At 38.5% G+C, this 23116-nt stretch overlaps 1 protein-coding gene across 1 annotated transcript in view; it reads right to left on the reverse strand.

The window, feature by feature from the left end:
* Positions 1 to 22248, reverse strand: part of dysf (neuronal PAS domain protein dysfusion) — a 225560-nt gene extending 203312 nt beyond the window's left edge. The window contains exon 1 of the mRNA XM_019051040.2: positions 20951 to 22248. Within this exon, the coding sequence (XP_018906585.2) occupies positions 20951 to 20961 (11 nt within the window). The 5' untranslated portion in view covers positions 20962 to 22248. The remainder of the gene's footprint in view (positions 1 to 20950) is intronic.
* Positions 22249 to 23116: the final 868 nt, after the last annotated feature.

A 23116-nucleotide genomic window follows, 5' to 3' on the forward strand; every position in this document is an offset into this window, starting at 1 on the left:
TGAAATATTGATAGAGGTACAGCGAAGGAAAACTATTTGTGAAATACGAAATAGGAAGGAAATCTTGAAGACTCAAAATGTATTTTTTTTTTCCTGAAGCGTCTTTCCTGCGGAAAACGGTGTGCCAAGATCTTCCCCTTCCGGCCAAAGAATCACGAACGCCATGTGAAGTTTTAAAATATTCGCCTTCATTTTATTTGTTTATAGAGAAATTGTTCAACGAAGCTGTCCGAATATTTCACTGATTTTTTTTTTGTGCTGCCGATAAAATGTAGCAAAATTGTCAAACAGATTCAACCAGCAATTTCTCCGTGACAAAATAAAATGGCGGCGAAAATTTTGAAGCGTCGTATGGCGCTTGTGATACTTTGGCCGGCAGGTGACGACATGTACTTGCACGATTTCAGCGATCAAAACCTGATAATATCCAATCAATGCGTCATTTAATTTTACTTTTAGTGAACTCTCCATCATGATCGAGCTAACTTTGAGATTGTTGTCGGAGATGGTATAAATCAGAAAGTCGAAGCTCAGCACAAACTTGAACAAATGCCTTCAGGCCGTTTCCAGACGCAATAATTTTATGAAATGATTGCTGTTTGGTTGATGTTTTATCCTATGTCAGCGTGCTCATTTGCAATTTCACAGGCTCATCCACCCTGCATAATATCCATAATGCACATTTATAGCAGATGGGAGTTGCTGAAACAGCACACGTAAGCATGTATATGAGCTCATTACTGAGCTGAAGGCTTACCACTGTCTTCCCCTCTTGGCCTCTTAACACCCACGCCTCAAAGTCCCTCACTCGATCGCCACACGACCTATCGACCTAGCAGCCTTTTAAGATTTGCACAATCCAACGTCCATCGAGGTTTTTCCGATTTATCGCCTATCCGCTATCAGGCACTTGAGTGAAATTCGATACACGCTCTAATGCAGTGTATCGCAATACCACACAAGAACAACTCAATAACTCCGTGCCTCCGAGTTACTAGACCACAATAAAGGATATGGATTGTCAGTACAAAGTTCATCTAGAAAATTCATCAATGCGTAGGAAAAAGCGGGATATTGACACACAGTTAAGATATTTTCGCTCTAAAATCCTCTGAAAAATGGGAGGCGAAGGAGCTCATGAGTCAAAGTCAATGAGTTAAAGTGAACGCTTGAAAATTCCGCCAACTAGGCTAGGTTTTTACAACATTTAGGCGTGCTGTCGTATTGATACAGGCAAGTTTTCGATTGAGATTAACGCTGAGCTTTAAGATTATTCGTAGTCTTTCAAATTTTAATTCATTCTTCCAGTTGTGAATTTTAATTTTAAAAATGTGAGGATTGCTTTCGTGTAGTTTTCAAGAACAACTTTCGTGTTTTCCACAGAGTAATCATAATGTGAACTAAATTTGAGAGGCTTGGAGGACAGTGCGCATAAGTGCAGTTTTTGCGATTTCGAGAAATACGTGATCGAAATTACATGGATCTTTATGGCGGAGAGAACGTTCAAGCTGATTTTTCAATACTTAAAAATCGGAATTTGAGAGCGAGTTTTTCACAGAATATGCATTAAGAATGGTTTTACGTAAAATCATCAAAAACTCAATTTGTTCAATAACTGCACTTATGCGCCTTGTCCTCTAAGCCCCTCATTTCTTCACTGTTTTGCACTTAACGATGAGGAGGATACACATTATCAAGAGAAGTAGAAAAGAAGAGTCTTGTAGAGAGAAAAGCGAGACTCAGAATAAAAGAGAAAATAAACGGAAAAGAGTATGAAGGGAAACCAAAGTTTGAATGGAGTCCGTAACTACGAAGTTGCGATCCGAGGAAGGTATTATCTTTTATGGCCGCTAGTAAAACCACCGAACAGCATAAAAAACACAAGGCCACCGGGACAGATAGGTTAGGCCTGATAGAACACAATTTTGTTTTTATAACATTCGGATAAGACCAGAGGTATTATCAAACGGATTCACATCGTAAACATTTCTCATAAACACACTTGTATATAAAATCTAACAAATTTATACAATTAATTCTCGACTTACAGACTTGCAGATCATTAGTCAAACTCCGACTCGGCTTGTTCCCCTTTAAAAAATATTGCACCACAGATTTTACTATTGCTACAACCTTACTTTGTGAAATCAGGCCTTTACTTCTCACTGAAGATTTATATGCATACTTTCTGATTATAAAAAAACGGAGTGAGGGAGTTTGTGAGAAACTTACTCAATTACTTGGACTTGGAATTGTAGACTCTCTCTTCTGCACGGCGACATGAACATTCTACATTTGCTTTTCACCATCGAGCCTTTTAGCCTTTTACAAAGGTGGATCCTCTCATGGGAGTTTTACATCTTTCATTCTTTTTTTCAACAAAGGGTTTATTTTTTTAAAGTACAAATTGAAACTATAACTAACAGAGGTACAGCCCGGAAAAGCATATTTCAGTAGCTCCATTAATTGCGCCTGCTTTTCCCGACAGAAAACACCGCGCACTTTGCAGTTCACTCTACTCTCTTAATTATGCTATCTTCAAAATACCAACTTTATTGATTTGCGAGAAAGATTATTATATTGAGTTGCTGGCATTTAATTCATAAATTGTATTTGTATTATTTCATTTTTTTGTTTTGTTTTTTTTTTTGGGGGGGGGGGGCACAAATAACGGCTACATTGGTCCACCAGGAGTGTTGAACCGAATGCAGAAACTTGTGAAACAATTCAATGTTTTCGCGCCACCTTACCATTTAATTATTCTTTTTTTAAATCTTATTGTTACAATGCCTCTCTAGAATCTTTTCTAGATATTGATGCTGTATTTTTTTCAGATTCCCAAAAAATTAATGTTATCATTTTTAAAAAAATCAGGAATTTTCAAAAATGATACAAAAAATAAAAAAATAAATATTAATATAAATTCCACAGGAGGAAGGCCGGAAGACAGAAGATTCAGAGGAACACAACATTCTTGAAATATATGACCTTTTCTTCACCGCGAATGATGATCAGACTAAGTGCGGCTACAATGTCTGTTTCACTCAAGCGATTCTAAAACGCAATAGATTTAGCGTTCTCCTTTAGAACCTAATTAAAATACACTTTATTGAAAGATTAGAGGGGTATGTGAGAGAATATTAAACTCCGCACAAATGCGTTAGCGTGCAGTTAGTAAGTGTAAATTACAACTCTGTGTATACTGAATCTAAGCAAGATAATATCATGTAACCTGAATATCGGTATTTTCCTCTATAACCTAATTCAGCGGAAGAATTCCCATCTGAAAAGAATTAGCATAATACACGGAGCCAAGGGCGTCTGGGTAGGTACCGCATGAAAAGTATAAAGCGAGAGGCATGTGGCATAAGGTCCAGGGGCCGTGTGTGATCGGCGGTGCTCAAGATCCAAAATTCTCCGCCTCTTTCTGTGCGCAGGGCATTCAAATTCTGCACTATCCGACAAACTGGCGGCGGACTGCAATGCTAGAAGCGCGAATCAGGCGGAATACCCGGTGTCTTCACCACAAAAGCACGTGTTTTACCGTTTGCATTCCTTGCATCGGCTCCATTTCTCTTCTCTTGTATAATGGAGGTAGCGCATAGCAAGCAAATAACACGAGATGAAACTCGGCTGAAACTTTCATATTGTTCACTGCGGGCTTTGTGTTTGTTTCGTGGATAATGAAGGAGCCTCTTGATTAGCAATAAAATATAAATTACGCACAAATTAACAGGCATGTATGTTTGGAACAGACAACTGCAACCCGCAAGTAAATTTTACTTCTCCTTGATTTATGATTAATGCAAATGTGCGTAAGGCAACGTGAATGTATTCGAGTTATTATTTCCTTTCAAGCTTGATTTTGAAACCTTTCCTCCTTTTTTGAAGGCGCAATGAACAACTTACGAGCCTCTGGGAGGCAGTTACGTGAGGCATATCATAATATTTAAGAGAGAATGCCGTGTGCGCTGAAGTATCAAATCGTTGCGCAAAATTTTTTGTTGATAGGTACTTTAAGCGGAACGATTCAACCTCGGTGTACATTAAGGAAATTCTTACAAGTTGTTCTGGTAAAAAGTAAAAAAGTGATTCGGTTCTTTCCTTCGTTCATACCTATTCCCTGTGCATCTTTTTGGTTCCTCTCAGTCATTCCACTTTACATTTTTCTTTTATTTACTTTTGAAATTATTATTAATGACTGATTTACTTTCTCTTGATCAAAGCTTTTTTGTTAATTTGCTAAAACCATCTGTAATTCTGTTTGTATTTCGTTCCTCCTTTTACTGTAAGTTTCTTTCTTATTCATGTTCTCTCACATCATTTTAAATGCTATTCTTACCGTCAAAAATTATCTTAAAACATGTGCACAGCAACATGCACACAGCAAACATGTACACATATACAGCATAAATTTAAAAATAAAATAAAATACATAGCAATTAATTTTAAAGGTTGAAATAAAGATAAAAAAATAAGTAAATTAGCTTTAATAATTTGAGCAAATAAACTAACCAAAACTAAAATTCAGATAAATCTTATTTAAAATTTGTAAATTCTAGAAACTTTTTCAATAATAATTACACCACACATATAAGCTAAAAGAACCACGGTACCTCTCATAAATAATATAAACAATGTAAATCTGTAAAAATAAGAATTATGTTGTTAAATTGTTTATATGTTTCTTTAGGGGCCGTCCCTAATTTACTTATCGGGTAATATGGAGGGGGGGGGGGGTCGAGGAAAGTGATAAAGTGGAATGCCATTTTGTTTTTACGTGTAAAGAATAGGGGCGTACGTCAGAGAGAGGCGTTACAAGAAGGAGGGAGGGGAGGTCAAAAATGCCGAAAAAATTCGGTTCGTAATTTAAAGACCAACCTGTAGTTGTAAGTAACAACGAAAAAATAATAAAGTGAGAGGACTAACACTCTGAAGAGCTTTTGAGAGGCCCCTATAGGGGCAATATTATGTCCTCTTTGTCCCTTGATTCGGCAACCCCGATTGAGCGTATATGCTTCATTCATAACTCTGATAATATCGAATGAGAACGGACTAGAGGGGTGTCATGGGGGGGGGGGGGGGGATGCGACACGACGTGACGAATGTATTCGTATTGTAGAGAGTGCGCGGCGCACGTTGTGCCCCCAGCCCCTCGCACAAAAAGAAGAGCACAAACACACATCTCTACTTCTCTGATGTGTTTGAGGAGATGGAACAAAGAGATGAAAGTTCAGGATGACGGCACTCGCTTGGACCGGTATTGCCGGACTGCGTGAAGCGGAGCAAGCCTGTAATTCGTGGATCCCTCACGAAAGAACGTAACTATATACCGATGTTGCCAAATTTCCTCTCACATATTTCATTCTTACCAGAATAATCCCAGGCACTTTTAACTGAAAATTTCACTGATTGCTACTCTAAGTTGGAAAAATTTATACATCGGGCCGATTATTGAAACTGATAGACAAAGCTATAGACGAAGAGGACATAGGGAGTATATAGCGATCCTATTGGGTTGACATGGTTGGTTCGTGTGGACTAAGGAAGAAAATGATGGACTAACTGTCGGGTCTTTGGTGGGTTGCCGTTAGTTAGTCCATTACCTACCTCCTATGTCCATTGCCGCCACCCGCTTCCACCAGTACACTGAAAAAAAATTCTCGGCGTTTTTACCAAGGTCCGTTGGTGCCCTTACCATCTCACTTTTTTTACCAATTATTGGTAATTTTACTAAGACAGACTGGTAAGATTACCTAAAAACCGGTTTTTTTACTGTTTTTTCAGGTAAGAATACCACTTTTATTGGTAATCGATTCCCGGTAACTTTGCCATTTTATCTCGGTAATTCTACCACAGTCGATAAAAATATTGGCGTTTTTACCAAGGTCCAGTAAAATTACCGAGAAAGTTCAATAATTTTACCGAGATTCTCGGTAAAATTACCAATTGCATAAATGGTAATTTTACCAAGAAAAAACTGGGATCAAATAGAACCCTGAATCCTCGGTAATTTTACCCTTTTCTTAGTAAATACACGGAGATTTTTTTTTCAGTGTAGGATCCCTCCGAATCCCTTCTGTCGCCTTTGTCTATAGCTTTGTCTATCAGTTTCAATAATCGGTCCGCCGGTACATTCTTGTGATATATTGAATTTTTTTAGTCAATTTTGCAACCTTGGAATGGAGTTACGTTCCTTCGTCCGGGAGACGACGAAGCGCATGCGCATGAACACACGAGCCGAGAAGATGATAAGTGTACAATGAGAATCATTTCCTCAGCAACAATCATCGATACATTTTTTTCCAAAATTTGAAAAAAAAATTGATAAAAACTCAATGAAACGGGTGTAATTGAACAGAACAGTCTATCGGCACTGAAATGGTTAAAGAAACAAAAAAGATGTACGTGCTCAAGGAGTACCGTAATATAGGAATGTTGATATGTGCAATGTGTATGAGCTTAAAACATTGTCCGAAATATTGGATCGAGTGAAATCTGGAGTCTATTCCACGTATCTTCAAATATGGCGTTGACGTCATTTTTGCATACGTGCCTAATAATACCATCGAAAGATATCTCTTGGATTTCTGACATATTTTTCGGAGCTCTTTACAAAATCATTCGTACATTAAAGTTCGCAAGTAATAACGGAAGAGATATTCTCTTTGGGGTGGTCGGAGTGAAAAAGGAAATATTTCATCGCCACTCATAGTTCAAGCATCTCAATCACCAAATTGGACGTATTTCTATGAAACGGAACTATGTGCATCATGACGTGAGCCCTGTTGTGCACGTATTCTTGTGGGTCTCAGGGCTCATGTCTTAAAGCACATAGTTCCGTTTCATAGAAATACGTCCAATGGACCACTAGACAAGGTACGAATTTAAGCGATCTGATACATGTTTCTTAACCAGAATTTCACGTAGAAAACGATTCACACAACGAAAATTACGGAAACCAACTCCTAACGAAGATATTAACGTTTTTATTTCACATTGGTTACGAGGAATTTGAACTGCCCGCTCACAAGAAACTCAAAACTCTACGTGAGTCAAATCGCGCACTACAACGGTTTCAGCAAGCTTCTCAATCGAGCAATGTTCATTTCCCATCATGTCTTGTTCAAACTATTAGCAATTTGCTATAACTGAGCCAAAGCGTCAAGATTGAGGTTGCCAGATTTTTATATCGCAGAAACTGTCATGATAACGTTTAGCGCGCGATGTGAATCACGTAGAGCATTGAGTTTTCATGAGCGGGTGGTTTGAATTCACGCATTAAGAATCATTAAATATCTTCGTAAGGAGTTAATTTCGGTAATTTTCGTTGTGTGCATCGTGTTTTACGTAAAATTTTTGTTAAGAAACATGTATCAGAATGCTGAAATTCGTACCTTATCTAGTGGTCCATTGACTATATCTGGCTTTTTCCCCCGCTAACTACGCCACGATCCGTTTTCCTGCGTCACTCGCCATATTTCTGAAAAACTGGAACTTTCATTTCATCGAGTTAATCCATGTCCTTATCGACACGCAAATTTGGCATTGATATAACCTAGCTACCACTCACCAACCTCTTGATTTTTCCTTGGTGAGATCTATCCTCAGTCTGTCAACATCAAGAATTTAAAAGCGTGCAACTACATGCAGACGACGCATAATATGTGAAAATTGCGTCGATCTCCGAAATTACGAGTAATGACTTTTATCCAATGGGCCATCAGACGAGGTATGAAGTAGAATAATACGTCACATGTTTCCTCTTCAAATTCTTGCATATAGAAAATAATTTACACAGCGGGAGGTTTTGAAATAGACTCCTGAACGAGATATCAACGAGTCATATAAACATAGATCAAATGGACGTATTTCTATCAAACTAAACTATGTGCAGAGAGAAATAAGAGGTGTGCTCGTCAGCGCTCGGGCCATAAGAATGAGTGGGTAATATATAAAGCGCCAGTGACGTCAGCGGCAACGACGAGAGAAACGAAGATCGGGGTGGTCTTTAACTCATAAGCCCTGTCCACAAGGCTCTCGTCACATGCCCACGGCTCATGCACTGTGCACATAGTTCCGTTTGACAGAACGTGGAATCCCGCTTCTTCAATTCAGCAAACGGAACTGTGAGTCAACCAAGTGCGGCACCCATGAGCCGTGGGCATGTATCTAGAGCCTTGGGGACGGGGCTCATGAGTTAAAGACCGCCTTCCCGATCGTCGTCGCCGCTGACGTCACTGGTGCTTTATATTTCCCATTCATTCTTATGGCACGAGCCCCGACGAGCACACTCCCATCTTTCCCTCTGCACGTAGTTCTGTTCAATAGAAATACGTCCATTTTTCCTTGAAAGTTTCCAGGTATTTTAGATCAAATTGCGAACAAAATCGTCTGAAAAATTTGAAGCAAAACGTTTAAAAAAATTTCCAATTACTTTGGTTTGTATTGGTGGGAATCTTGCCAAGCCTGAGGACTCATACGGCGTTTTCCTCAGCACGGCAGAATAGTTGTTGCCTATACGTGTATTGCATCTCCCCATTAAATGGCAACTGCTGGAGTCTTAGAGGAAGAACTTCTCGAGCTGTCACAGCTATAGACTCAGAGGGCCTTAGCCCGGCAAATGATTATTTCAGCGAAAAGGACAGCGAGGGGCAGTGCGGAGGTGGAGCACGGTTACGCGGCGATGGACCATAGTCGGATCAACAATCGGGAATCGGGAATCAGGGATCGGGAGTAGGAACCCCATTTTATCTGGGATCCTTCAGCGCCAAGTGCGAAGGAGATAGCCGTGTGGCAGTATGTGGCAGTACTGTCAGCCGTGCTAATATCGCTTCCGTCCGGTACCATCTTGTCTTGTCGTAATGTTTATCGGTGACGGCCACTCGGCCATGCCGCAGAGGCAACCTCAGGTCCGAGCAGTGAGGAGCTGGGGGCTCACAGCACAGCGGTCCGAGGGGAGGGGGGGGGGGGCACAGGGTGTTGTGTCCGCGCTATTTATTACCATTGTAATGGCGGTAATTGTGACCTCGTCGTTCGTCGTTTTTGTGCGAGGTTAGCGCGGGTCAGACTGGAAGCCCGAGATATTGGCACTGCTACAGCAATGTTCTTTTAACGTCAGCAATAAATATTTTCGCGCCTTTTAGCCCGCTCGCTAGGCAGGCGAGCCCGGCTAAAAACTAACTAAGACATAACTAATATACTTACCGACTCATTAACCGTAAATCCCCCATTTTTAACTCTATCGCAATCTGTTTAATAAGAGAAAAATGCTCCATCTTTTTCAGCTATCCCTTGTTTCCGTGCACACTTGCAGCATTTAGTTTTAATGTTATTGGTTGCTGCCTCGACTGAGTGGCTATTAGCACCGCGCTGCGTTGTGAAAACGCGCTTGTTCGCCGCAACTCCTCTTGCCCGGGTGCTGCAACTGGCCTGGAGAAAGTGTGAACTATGGGAAAATAAGGGGACTCCAGGGCGGCTCCAATAAAATTTATTTTAATTGCGCAATTACCAACGACGATCATGATCGTAAGCGAGGCCCGTTAAAACGCCCTGAGCACGGCTAATTTTTCGGTCCTCCTCATCAAGGGAATAAATCAGCCTTGGACCCTTCTGCAACCGGGCATCCGGTAACTAGACGTCATTCTGAAATTTTGCAAATCATCTGCCTCTGATCATACCCTCCCCCCCCCCTTGTTTCCTTCTGGGTTAATGCAAGTGACTTGACCCATATAGAAAAACGTAACGTTTCCCAGAAAAAGAGACCTCAGTGTCGCAAGTGATTTTGTTACTTCATATTGATTTTATTACTTCATATTGTCTCACGTAAATAAGTTACGAACTACTCGGTTGTTTGTGTATTCATTTTTATTTTTTATTTATTAACAAAGTGTATATTTCCATGTATAAGGGAGCTCACTAAAAACTAATTTTTTAAAAAAAAAAGTGTAGCAAGAGCTCACTTTGAAATGTTTCGCTCTTGCACTGTGACGATTCGATCGGCGATAACTTAGTGAAAGAATATTCATTCTGAACAAAGGCTATTGAGCTTTAAAATTTGAGGTTCAGCTAACGTGTTTTTCGGCAATATCTGCAATGAAATTTACTTTACCGAAAAACGGTTTTTTTCCTACTCTTGCGTTCAAGTTACTGAGGTTTTTCGTTCTCTGTGAATGAATTTCAAGCTTCGCCGAAATCTATTGAAGAAATCAAATCGTACAGCCTTCTTTGACAGCTCTATGCCTCCATAATGGAGGATGCTTATTTCATTTATGGACACCATAGAGGGAAACCCGACACTCTAGGCAACAAGGAATCTGGGATCCTCGTCCAGGAGCGCAGTGTGTTCCTGTAAAAGGATTCGCCTTCATTTGAGAAGGTAGGCAAAAGGACTTCCCACGACCATCAATTGTGGTATCTGAATAAGAAAGACACGTATCTTTAAAATAAATTATCCATTATACATCGCGTCGTATTTTGAAATCGTTATTCTGAAGTGCAGCTACCCATTTTTCGAACAATTTAAATAAAGGGTAGACTTTTATATGCAAGAATCCATCAACCCAACGACCAGAGTACCTGTTTCAAGAGAGTATTACAATCTCAAAACTTTTACTGAAGAAAAAAGGTGCCGCTTTTTCATCGGTTGGCGAGTTTTAGGCTTTCATGGTAACTCTTTTGTTTCCGTATGGTTTTGAACCAGATAAAGGAGAACAATAGCGACCTTGTTCTAGACATGCATAGGATTTTCTAATTTACAATCACTAAAGTAAGTCCTTAACATATTATTGATGAATATTTTCACCGAGAGTAACTTCTTTGTGAGCAGTATTTATTCCTCGATTTTGCAAATCATATTCTATATTATGAAATCATGGGTGCTAAGCGTTAACGCTTAACGCCTGAGGTACAAAGCGCTTCGGGGCGTTGGACCGGGAAGCGGTTAGGAGCCGTACCCCATAGGCTATGAAAACAGGGATCTAATCATGGTGTGATGAAATTGACAGTGGTTAGGCACACTGCCGTGCTAAGGAAAAACGTCGTATGAACCTTAAGGCGTTGCAAAATTTCCTTCGATAAAACACGCATTTCCTGGTAAACTTATGAATATTTGTCTTCCAATTTTTCAGGTAATTTTGATTCCAATTAAACCTATAGTCCCTGAAAATTTCAAGGAAAAGTATTCATAACTTTCTTCAAAAATAAACATTTTATCGAAGGAGATTTGGCAACTCTCGAATGTTCATACGGCGTTCTTCCTTAGCACGGCAGTATAGAGCAGAGGCAACTCAAAGAATTTCTTCAATTCAGAGGTTAGGTACTTGCGGAAAATGCACACTCGGAAAAATCGCTCTCAAACGAGGTGCTGGACTGAAAATCAAGATTACGGCAAATGCGTACCCCCTCGATTTCATTATTCTCTATCTACAATTCTACACATTATGCACGATCGTTGTTGGGGTTTTCACATGTGCGCCACACTCGATAATTCTCCTAACACTTAAATAATTAATTTAAATATGATTATCAAAAAGCTCAGTATTGAATTATATACTTAAATAAAAAGTTTCACAAGCGTCTATTATCATGCAAACATTTTTTAATCCAAGACGCTTCCGAAGTTTGATTGTGAGATGAGCGCATTTTTAGAAAATTTTATGAGATTTTTCCAAACGATGTTTTCCTGCGCTTGAATTACGTCATTTCTTAAGGCACCAACTTCATAGACTTCATGTCTCCATTTTCCAATCATTATTTCACTCTTCTTGAATATTTCCATCGCGACGGTTATTTCGAGAGCTGCTGAAAAGCTCAGTTTGATTTTAGTCTTTCTACCGCCTTTTGATGATGCTCAACACTGAGCAGTGTCACTCGCTCCCCGTTACATATCATCTTTTTCAGTGGCGAGGCGTGAATTGCGGTGTATCGATTGTTATACCATTTAAACCTATGGTAAAGAATCGATTATTCAGGTGTTCGCTGCGAACACCCTATTTATCGATCCTTTTCCATAGGTTTAAATGGTATAACAATCGATACATCGCAATGCACGCCACGCCACTGATCTTTTTCTTCCTTTTCATTTCTTTTCCTTTTGACCGTGGAATGCTCACGACACTCTGCTTTGAAAATAAACAGCTCTAATTTAAAAAAAAAAAAAAAAAAAAAAAAAAAAAAAAAAAAAAACGCATAGCGAAACGCAGTCTAATAATTAATGATTGTACATCAAATCTATACTGTTTATTTTATCTTTTAACTCAAGAATAGTTCTGACTAATAAGGTAAAAACCAAGATGAAATTCATGCGAAAATAACATGTATAATGACTTCACCTTTAACTTATTACTGTAAATCAACTAAATTCTTAAAAAGCTGCCCACAATCGCAGCGCACAATCGGTGTATAGCGCGGAGAAGCCTCAATGAACGAATTATGAGTTGCATCGTTTTTATCTGAGCTCAGAATCGAATGTTGGAAGCGCTAGAAATCCATTGCACGGCAACAGAAAGGCATAGAAAAGTAGCACAACGCAACCTGGGCTAAAACCGTTGGCAGAAATAAGGTTTGAACATTATGAAGATAAGTGTCTTAGATGGACCATTATTTCTTGAGGATCGTAAAGTGTATCATTAGAATACGGAACGGGCTTCACCTGTGATTGTGCAGTTCACACTCAAAACGCTGCGCACAATAAAATATTAAGATTAATTTATAGATAATATTTGAACGCGGTTTCCCATCGACTTCACATTAGCTCGATAAAAGCGGATATACGAGCCGGTAGGACCCATTAAACGCACAATAATATTGTGAGCCAGGTGTAAATCGAATCAGGCTTATGGAAGCGTATCGCTCTCATCGGCTCAAGTTGGCAAAACTGCGGTCGTAGTGAGCCGAGCATTTGTCCAGGACTACCAACATTCCGTGTAAGATAAGCCGCTGGCAGATCACCAGTTTACGTTCGTATAGTGCCACGCGGTTACACACTTATACACAGTCCTGTCAGCGCGGGGTCCCCGCATCGCGCATCGCCGGGTTAATTTTTAACAATTATGCATTCGTCGGCAATTTCTCGCAGCAGCCATAGTTTAATTAATTATGGAATGGGGATCATTATTGCCATTCCATAAACCAGGAATCCGCAGCCTATAGCGCCCTGCTTCGCTCTCGTTCCCATGCTATCAGCCGCTCGCCTCCAAGCGCCCCCTCCCCCACCAACCTCCTCATCTTTTTTATCCGGGTGATGTTCCTTCCTTCTTTTCTGCTGTGCTAAGGAAGGACGCCGTATGAGCACTCTGCTCTTGCCAAATATCCTCGGATAAAATATTGATTCTTGAGAAAAGTTATGCATACTTTTTCTTAGAATTTTCAGATATTTTAGATTAAATTGGACGTATTCCTATCAAACGAACCTAAGCGCCATAGGGTGAGGAAGGTAGAGGGAGGCTTTGATTGGCGGCGGAATCGGGCGTCCGGCTTATTCCGTCCTATAATCGCAATGCTTTTCCATGGCGCTTAGGCCCATTTGACAGAATGCCCTATCCGGGATTCTAAAGTCCTCAAAAGGAACTCAAATTGGCGTTTAGTTCCGTTTGATAGAACTGCGTCCAATTGTGAAACAAATCGTTTGAGGAATTAGAGAAAAAAATTCAAAATTTTCAAAATAAACTCGTCTTTATTGAAAGAAGTATGGCAAGGTCTGAGGATTCTTGCGGCGTTTTTCCATGGCACGGCAGTATTGCCGCCTCCTCGCCTTCTCTTCTCTATTGAGAGACGAGACTCGCAGGTTTTGTCTGCAGTCCCGAAATCGAAGTACAACGATTCTGATTCTCAAGAACCAAAAAATGGGAAATAAGAAGATCCATCTACTAATAACTACAAGAGCTCAGCTCTGCCTTGCTGAGGAAGAACGGCGAATGAACATCCGGGAGTTGCCAAATTTCCCCAGATAAAACATGTATTTGTGAGAAAAGTCATTCGTATTTTTCCTTGAAATTTAGATTAAATTGCTGATAAAATCGTCCGAAAATTTGAAGGAAAAAATTCACAATTTTCCAAGTAAATTCGGTTTTTTTTATAGAAATACGGCAACGTCTGAAGGTTCACACGACGTTTTTCCTTAACATGGCAAAGCAGGGGTACCCTTACGGAGCACATGTGCTTTTGTCTACACTACGCCTTCATTTTACAAGCTATACTACAAAATACCCCGTGTAGGACAATAGTTATCTATTCAATGAAATGTGAGTCGCATTTTGTGCGGTAACTGGGGTAATCACCCCAGATGGCAGAAAATCACGCCAAAATTCAAACATCCTCACGAATACAGAAAATGTTGACTTATATTTTGCTTTCATCTCGTATCCATAGTTGTATACACTGATAATTCAGCGCGGTTGACGCGCCTAGATATTTGTAATAATCCGCCACTGATCTTCAAAAATGAGCAAACATTTTGACGAGTCTGCATTCTCGTTTTGGTACGTCAATCAAATATCTATTAATTTTTTGGCCCGTAAACTGCCGAAGTAGATAAAAGAAAAAATTTATTTTAAATTTATCCAAACTCTTCAACGACGAATCACCAGAGATTCCTGGCAAATGAAAAATAAGCATATGCACTTATGCAATAAATAAAAACGGAATTGAACCCGTCTTACTGCAATACATTCAAACTTGGTACAAGAACAGTTAATGGGAAATTAATTATGAGTAGTGAAGGGAACTCTAGGTAGAGGAGTCGTACTTATAATAATTCAATTAAATGTTCTAAATATGTCCTAACTAAGAACGGGGGGTATGAAAAAGTGCTGTGACAAAAAGACATGGGTAAAGTTTTTAGTGTAAAAAAACTCAGTTCCTCAACGTCTGAATAAAATATGTCTAGAATATAAAAATAGCGTGCCTTCCGTACAACAAGAATCTTCGCGGTGAATCTTGTTTCAATTTAAGCAATAAAGTAGGAAATAATTATATTATTCCTACAAGTGATTTGACTCGAACTATAAATTAACGCTTATTTGAGACAAATCAACGCATAAAAAAGTGCAGGAGAGGTATGTTTATTTTCCAATTAACTTCAGATAATTAGTGAAGTGAGTATAATTATATTTTAAAATTATGATACCTAGTTACGCAGTTTTAGTGAACGAGTCGAGCTGATAAAACCATATGTGATAAACGATAAATATCATAATATTCTAATGTGCAATACGTTTAAAAAAATTTGCTCGTTTTGAGATGAATAAACGTGAATGGTCGAACCCTTTTGTGAGGGAGAAGGGTAAGTTTTCCGGAGCCTTGAGGGCCAATGTGCGCATATGCTAACACGTTGCAGCCACTAGAAATATTTTGAAAAATTTCAGATTTTGGTTTTGGTCCTAATTTAGGAAGGAGGATGAACGTTTAATCGATTAAAACCACGGAAATAGAATTAGTAGTTAAATTATTAAATATTGTCTCTTCTTCCGCAAGCAGAAGAAACAGCGACTGAAGTCTTACGCGTTGGGGAGGGCGTAATAATACAAGGAGTTTGCGCTAATGCTCCCTTATCTCGTGAGTCCGATTGGAATGCACGGTGATATTCGTGCAGAAGTAGTCAATCTACATGAAAAGTTCATTGCAGATAGACTTTTTTATGAGCAAGACTACGTTAAAGATCCCGTTCTAAATAAGATTAAACACATTATGTCGAACGTCGCCATTTTAAGTTTACATTTTCCATCCGGCTACGTAGATATCAAAACGGATGAAAAGGGTAAACTTGTCCATAATGAGTTCTAATTTCATGATAATATGATTCAATCTGATAAAATCTGACCAAGATACAGACTGTTTTAAAGTCAGATAATGGAAAACCTAAAGTTACCATCGATGCAAGTGAGGACAGCCAAATGAGGAGTGTAGAAATTTCAATTTCTACTAAAAAATACCACAAAATCAAGTACTTTTAAGTTCAAACATTCTCTCTACCGTTTTTATTGGAGTTTTCTTCTAGAATACTTCTTTAAGTGGCCTTCAAAATATGATAGCGACCTAACTTCGAAGGTATCGATCCGTCATTATAATTCAATCGATTTATTTATGGAACATTTAAGTATTCCTGACTTAATTATTTCATCACCTGCTTGGTTCAACTTCGAATTTAAGATTGCAGTACATTTAAAAAACAAGAAGAAGAAAAACTTTACTTCATCGCAATGATGTGAAAAAACAATTCCGGCATCAATTGTTGTTCAAGTTCACTTCGAAGACATTCTTAGTAATTTCTTCCTTTTTCTAAGCATACCAACAGTTTTTTAACAAAGTTGTTTACCACTATTTTCCCGACCAAATGTTTGAATTAAAAATATTGAGCATGACATATAGGCATAAGGATTAAGATGATACAGAAGAGAAAATTTCATTCTGGAAATTCAAGGGAGCAATATAAGTTTGTGCGTATCAAAATTGTCAAAGTCATGTACCTACACACGTAGCGAAGAATTTGACTACCTTTCGCAGAGGCAAAGATAAGTTTATGAAAGAGGGAAAACTGAAGATAAAGTAAAAATATAATATTGAATGGTGATCTTTTGGTATGACGTCAACCCTAGTTTAGCCAGTCAGAATAAATACATAAAATCAATTATATTTTTAAAGCACTTGAGGCAAAACATTCACCGTGGACTCTTTAACTACATCTTTCTGCCTCAAAATTCCACTTGGATAAATCAATGGTATCATATGGTATCATTATGTTAATGCTCAAACATTCCATTTCCAGGAAATTAACAAAATAATTTTTTCCGTCTTCTCCTTTAAATTTCTTTAAATTTTAAATTCAATATGTAAGATACATATGAAGCACACGAGAAGCGTTAAACTTCCATGAGGTGGGTGGCGCATTTACTATATTACATAGTTACATGTCATATTTTGGTTAAAATAATGGATCAATAAGGAAGGTATGCGAATTTCCGTTAATACACTGTCCTACTAATTTTAATGCAAATGGAAAGAGAATATCAATACGAGACGAAGACGAGATTAAGCAGGAAACGTGATAAAATAATAAAGAGACAACCAACTACTATTGGGAAACTCTTCTCACAGTTTAAAAACAAACAAGATATAATGAATTTAAAAAAAAAAAAAAAAAAAAAAAAAAAAATTATCAGTCCTTTGTTATATTGTTACAGTGAATAATATTTTTCATTTTATCGCTGATTGCGGGAAAAAATCAACGGAAATATGCGCATTGATATTGCTTGAAAAAATATGCAAATTGCTTCTTTAAATGGTGTACAAATTCATAAATCCTCTGGCCGGTCTTAAATGAAACGTTAACCACTCGTTAAATTCCACGGGACACATACATTTTTTCTTCTTGGAGAGAAAAAATGAGCTGTTACGTATCAAAACATTACTACCGTGCCCTGCACAAACCAACCGGGTGTTTAAATCGAATTACTCTTAACGGAAGCAATTTTTCCTGTAATATTCAGCATTTTCTCTTAATTCCTTTCATTTGAATAGCGTGATTTTCCTATAATAATTTTAAGAATCATCTTACAGTGTTAACAAATTGTTGTAAGTTTATCAGATCCTACGTTCGATATATAATGGATATTAACATCCGTTTAGACGTATTTTGTTTTTTAAAAAAAGGAACAACAAAGAAACGTGGTATTTCATGAGAATGACAAAATGTTACGTCTTATCCTTTGTTAACACATCGAAAATATATATTTTGTAAAGGCTATTCTACTGAATCGATTGATGATTCATAGATATTCACTTCTGATCAAGGAAAAGCGAGTTCCAAAGGTAAGGCAAAAAAGGACCGACATTGGAGGATATAATAAATCGTGTTACTTCGATTTTTTTCGGAATTTATTCAAATTACATTTTCAGTACAAAGACCGCGAATGAAACACGCATTTCATAAAGAGGAGTAAAATTATTTTGTGAAAAATTTTATTAATGCAATTACCCTCTCAATTTCATTTAGAATAACAAATAAAGATGGAAAACAAAAACGTGTACATAAACCGATGAGGGAACTCGATTGCGAAATATTTTTACTCCCATCATTCCTTATTTATCTATTTCCTTTTCAAAGAAAACGAGAGGACTTGCTTGGTTTGAATTCCAAAGAATATTCTTCACCCAAAGACCAATGAATTTATGACAGTTCTCAAAAAGTAACTTTGATCCCATTAAACAAATATGAGGAATGGTCGTGGAGTTGCGTTATTACACATTAGGATACCTGCCCGAATATTTTTAAATACAAAAGTTATTTGAAAAAACCTGAAAATTGGCTTGTTTGGTGGAAACTGTTAAAGATATCAGAATCAGGTTTGCATGGGCTCTTAGCTAATTAATTCACTTTTTAACAATCCATATTTGAGCCCATGTGGTCAAAAACTCGCTTTTTTGCGGCGATTTTTCGGCGACGTATGGTGAGACTTCGGAAATTGCAAAAAAAATTCCATGTCTCCATCTCCACTCTTCATGGACACAATAAGACTGGGAATTAGATCTGCAACCGTTTAACTGTATATAATACGACTGATGAAAACTGTCAACGTTTGTGTAGTCAAAAGCTTGACTTTTCCGAGTCAGCGGTGTAGACGCATGTTTATCACCGGAAAAAAAAAAAAAAAAAAAAAAAAAAAAAAACAGAAGACAATAACAGAAACAATAGAGTCCAGACTCTTGAAAACATTGACAAGAAAAAATACTCTTGATCCAATCGGATTTTTCCGTGAATCAAAACGAAATCCGCTTAAATTAAGAGGCTTGGTTCTTGGTTTCAGCTAGATTCTGATTGAATCAAGAGTGCTTTTTCTTGTCGATGTTTTTAAGAGTCTGGACTCTAGATCCAATGTGTTTTTTTTTTCCAGTGATGAATGAATGTTTTCAGCAATTTTCTGAGTATACCTATATCCATAACAAACCAAATTCCGATGTCCTCAATACTTTCCTCAAAACAAGCCAACTCTAAATTTTTTATTTTTATTTTATTTTTTAATTTTTTTTATTTTTTTTTTTATTTATTTTAATTTTTATTTTTTTATTTTTTAATTTTTTTTGGAGACAGTTTTAGTAAATATCAAACGTGACTACCGATATTCATAAACTCATCAGTATTTACTTAATTGAATACATTTTTGTAAAAACGGAAGCGTTTAAAAGTACAAATACTTCCCTTATTTGTGAGAAAATAATTCAATATGCGCCGCCGTGTATTAATTCTAAATTAACAATGTATGCGCAGACAATGAGTGGACGGAGTTTAGCACAGTTATTGGACCAAACGGGTGCAGAACATAAGTCTTATTGACCGTTTTCGGAGCAGTTTAAATAAATTAACTATAATTTACGACCGGCAACATTTTTATATTGAAAAAGGTTTTTTTGCCGAGGGCGATCTCCGCGCACGCGCCTGGGACTTGGCGGCACCACTCATCCACTCTTCTCCTCTCGCACCATGATTTTTATGCGACGGTGTGTGTACTACAATATCCACGAAAATTCGTCCTGAGTACAATTATTGCGGTAATTATACATATTATTCTCTAGCTTTTCAACAGAAAACTCTTTCCTCTATCGACGGAAAAGTATAGGGGAAATCTCAAGCATACAGTTAAGTGAAATAAATGTTGCAGAAAAGATCCACTAGTACGTCTGCGTTTTATCGTCATTATGAGCAGGTAAAGCCGTTTACCTTTTGATACATTTAGAAGGTAAACGTAAATCTCTGGTTCCTTTTCTAGGAGAGAAGTTCAGTTGTTATTATTTTTATTCCTGCAAAATTTTTAAATGATATTTTTCCTCCTCGTTTAAACACGGAGAACATTGGATGTTATTGCTCGTATTTTAACGTCTGCGGTTGTTTTCACGTAAAATTAAATACGATCCACTTTTGGGAGTATTTATTTATTTCTCTTATCGTCGTTTGCGATCACTTTATGTTCAATAAATTAGATTTGTAGCTTTCTTTTTAATTTCTACTGCAAGCAAAAATTGAATCTTCAAATTAGGCTAAAATTAATGTAACCCTCTGGAAGGCCCGTTATTAATTCTACTTGATATAATTCTAGTTTGCATTTGTCTGATCGTCAAGCATGTGCGCACAAATTATCCCATTGAGGAAAAAAAAAGCAATAAAAAATATAAAATGGTAACCGAAATAGCCATTTCTACTTATTTACTTTCGAAGATACTTGTCGAGATGAAAGATCATCAAAATTGGTCACGTCTCAGAAAAAAATTGAGTTTAAAGGATCAATAGGTACGTGCCAGAAACTCTGATTTTCAGGTTGTCTCAATTTCACATCGAAAGGTACGCTGGTGAGTTGGAATGTTGGTGCACTTTTTCCCCTTTTTTCCCATTGAATTTCTATGTTACACCAATTTATAAACTCTTAAACAAAAGGAGAAAAATCAAACAAATATATCCACGAGAGTGATTTTAGCAGTCGAACGGACCTTAATAACTTTAGTGTCTGTATTTCCTGTATATTTGCAAAACTAAGATTCTTTCCCCATGTATATCATATTAAAAGCATTTTATTTCTCCTCTATTCGATAGTCGATTATATGAAATTCTCCAGTCCTACGCTCATTTGCATCGCTGAAAATTACATACAGTTAACCAAAAGTAACAAATTTACAAACGCTATAATATATTTACATTATACTTGCTGAAATTAATCCGTACAGGTGGCCACATTGCAGTGTTTTTGACGCCTGATAAAATAAAATCGATTTATCCGCACGGAATGACTCTCCGACACTTCTCAGCCCTCATATCCCACAAGCCGGGAAAAAAATATACACTGTCAATATAATCGTGCGTTACTAATTGCGAATAAAACAGACCTTAAGGTAAAAAAAAGAGTGAAAAAATGAACAGAAGCTGAGAAAAAAAAGGACGGAAAACCATTCCGAAAAGATTTACCTGGTGAACATAGCGGAGTTTTGATGAGTTACGTTGTGGCCCTCCAGGTTGAATAATTTTCAAAAACAACTGAACACAAAATGATAAACGGAGTAATAAAAAAAGCACAATAAAAACGCACTTAAAAGAGCCTCCGCGACCGACTTATCGCGAATTACCTCGAACCGGTGATGGTCAACTCACGTACGTATGACACTTCGCACAAAAATAATCCTCGTTTCGCGCAGAATGAATGTCGATTGGACGAGAAGTTTGAATACACATTTTAAATCCCGAACTTTGAGACTAACTAAAAAAAGCGCACAGAGCCTCCAGAATCGAGCAAGATCCAAACACTAATTAAACTCACTATCGGAGAGCCAATCACTCAGACTTTGTATCGCACCAATTTAAAACCATCGAAAAGGTATCGTTCGTAAAAAAGTCAGAGTCCAATCCCGCAAAGGTCACAAGTGTCAGTATTGCCCGGCGGCGCCTACTTTTTTCAACCCGCGTTTAAGTCTCCAAGATTATGAAATCCCAGACATTTATTTGCGAGCGGTGATGCGTTATTTTCTGATACGCTTTGAAGAGACGCTTTGAAAATCCTTATGATGAAATGCTCGAGTGCCTCATTAAGAGGAATGATCCACCCATAAACACTTTCCGCCCTTGTCGAAGAAGGTCACGATGGTGCCCAAATCCATACTTGCACATTTTTATTTTATTTTCGTTTTTGAGAGACGCAATTCTTCAACCCAAATGTTTACACTATATTGCACATTTTGATGAGTTTCATATGATACGAGTGAGAGCGGCGGAACCGGCACGCTACCTCGCGGCGGCGGATGAACCTGCGAAAAAAGCACGTGACTCGGCGGTGAGGAACTGAAGAGCGGCCCGAACGTACCTTCCACCCGCACACAGCGTCGACGACTCGGCCGAGACTTCCCGCCAAGAGCAGCGACTCGGCTCTTCCACCCGAGCAGACCCGGGCCGCGCTCTCATTGGCTGGCTCGCCGAGCCGGGCTCGGCTCTAATTGGCCCGCGCCGATTTTTATCGTGGCTTTGCATATACGGCTCGGCTATGAAATCATAAACGCGGCTCTGGCCGACCCGCGAGTACGTACTCCGGCGCGCGTGTGTGCGAGCCCTGTGTCCGTGTGCATGCTGCCGTGCTAAGGAACAACGCCGTATGAACATTCGAGAGTTGCCAAATTTCCTGCGATAAAATCTTCACTTTGGAGGAAAGTTAGGAATATTTTTCCTTTAAATTTTCAAAATCCTTAGGTAAAATTGAGAACTAAATTATCTGAAAAATTGGGAGGAAAATATTCTTCAAGTTACCAGGAAATTTGCGTGTTTCGAAAGGAAATTTGGCGACGCCTGAAGGTTCATACGGCGTTTTTCCTTAGCACGGCAGAGTTGCCGTGCTAAGGAAGAACGCCTTATGAACCCTCTGGCGTTGCCAAATGTCTTTTGATAAAACGCGAGTTTCCTGGTAAAGCTATTAATATTTTCCTTCCAATGTTTCAGATAATTTATTTTCCAATTTCACCTAAAGATTCTGAAAATATAAAGGAAAAATATTCTTAACTTTCCTAAAAAATAAACATTTTATCGAAGGAAATTTGGCAACCCTCGAATGTTCATGCGGCGCCCTTCCTTAGCATGGCAGCATGAGCCTCGCTCCGGCATACGTCATAAATAATCGGGAATCGGACCGCGGTGATGAATCTCCGGGCTCGGCCTATCAACGGCCATCAAACAACTGCCAACATCGCCCCTTCCCCCCTCCCCGCCTCCTCGCAACTTTTGTCCGCTTCATCCGACTTTTCGTTTCATTCATCGCGGGTTTTTGTTCGTTTATGCACAATCACTTCCGGCTTCTCGCATCCAGGTTTCGGCTCGGCTTTTTACGACGGCACTGTTCTTGTAGCAAAGCTGGGCTTCCTCTTCAGGTGCGCATGCACGTCAGTGGCGTGACGTGCTTTGCGATATATCGATTGATCTGCCGATTGAACCCATGGAAACGGATCGATAAACAGGTTGTTCGCAACGAACAGCTTAATAATCGATTCTTTACCATAGCTTCAATTGGGAAAATATCGATGAATCGATCGTTTACGATATGCACGTCACTGATGTGCGTGTGAGAAAATTGTAATCGAGCCGTTTTTTATGGGA

This window comes from Bemisia tabaci, chromosome 5 (genome assembly GCF_918797505.1).
Source record: "Bemisia tabaci chromosome 5, PGI_BMITA_v3".
Lineage (NCBI taxonomy): Eukaryota > Metazoa > Arthropoda > Insecta > Hemiptera > Aleyrodidae > Bemisia > Bemisia tabaci.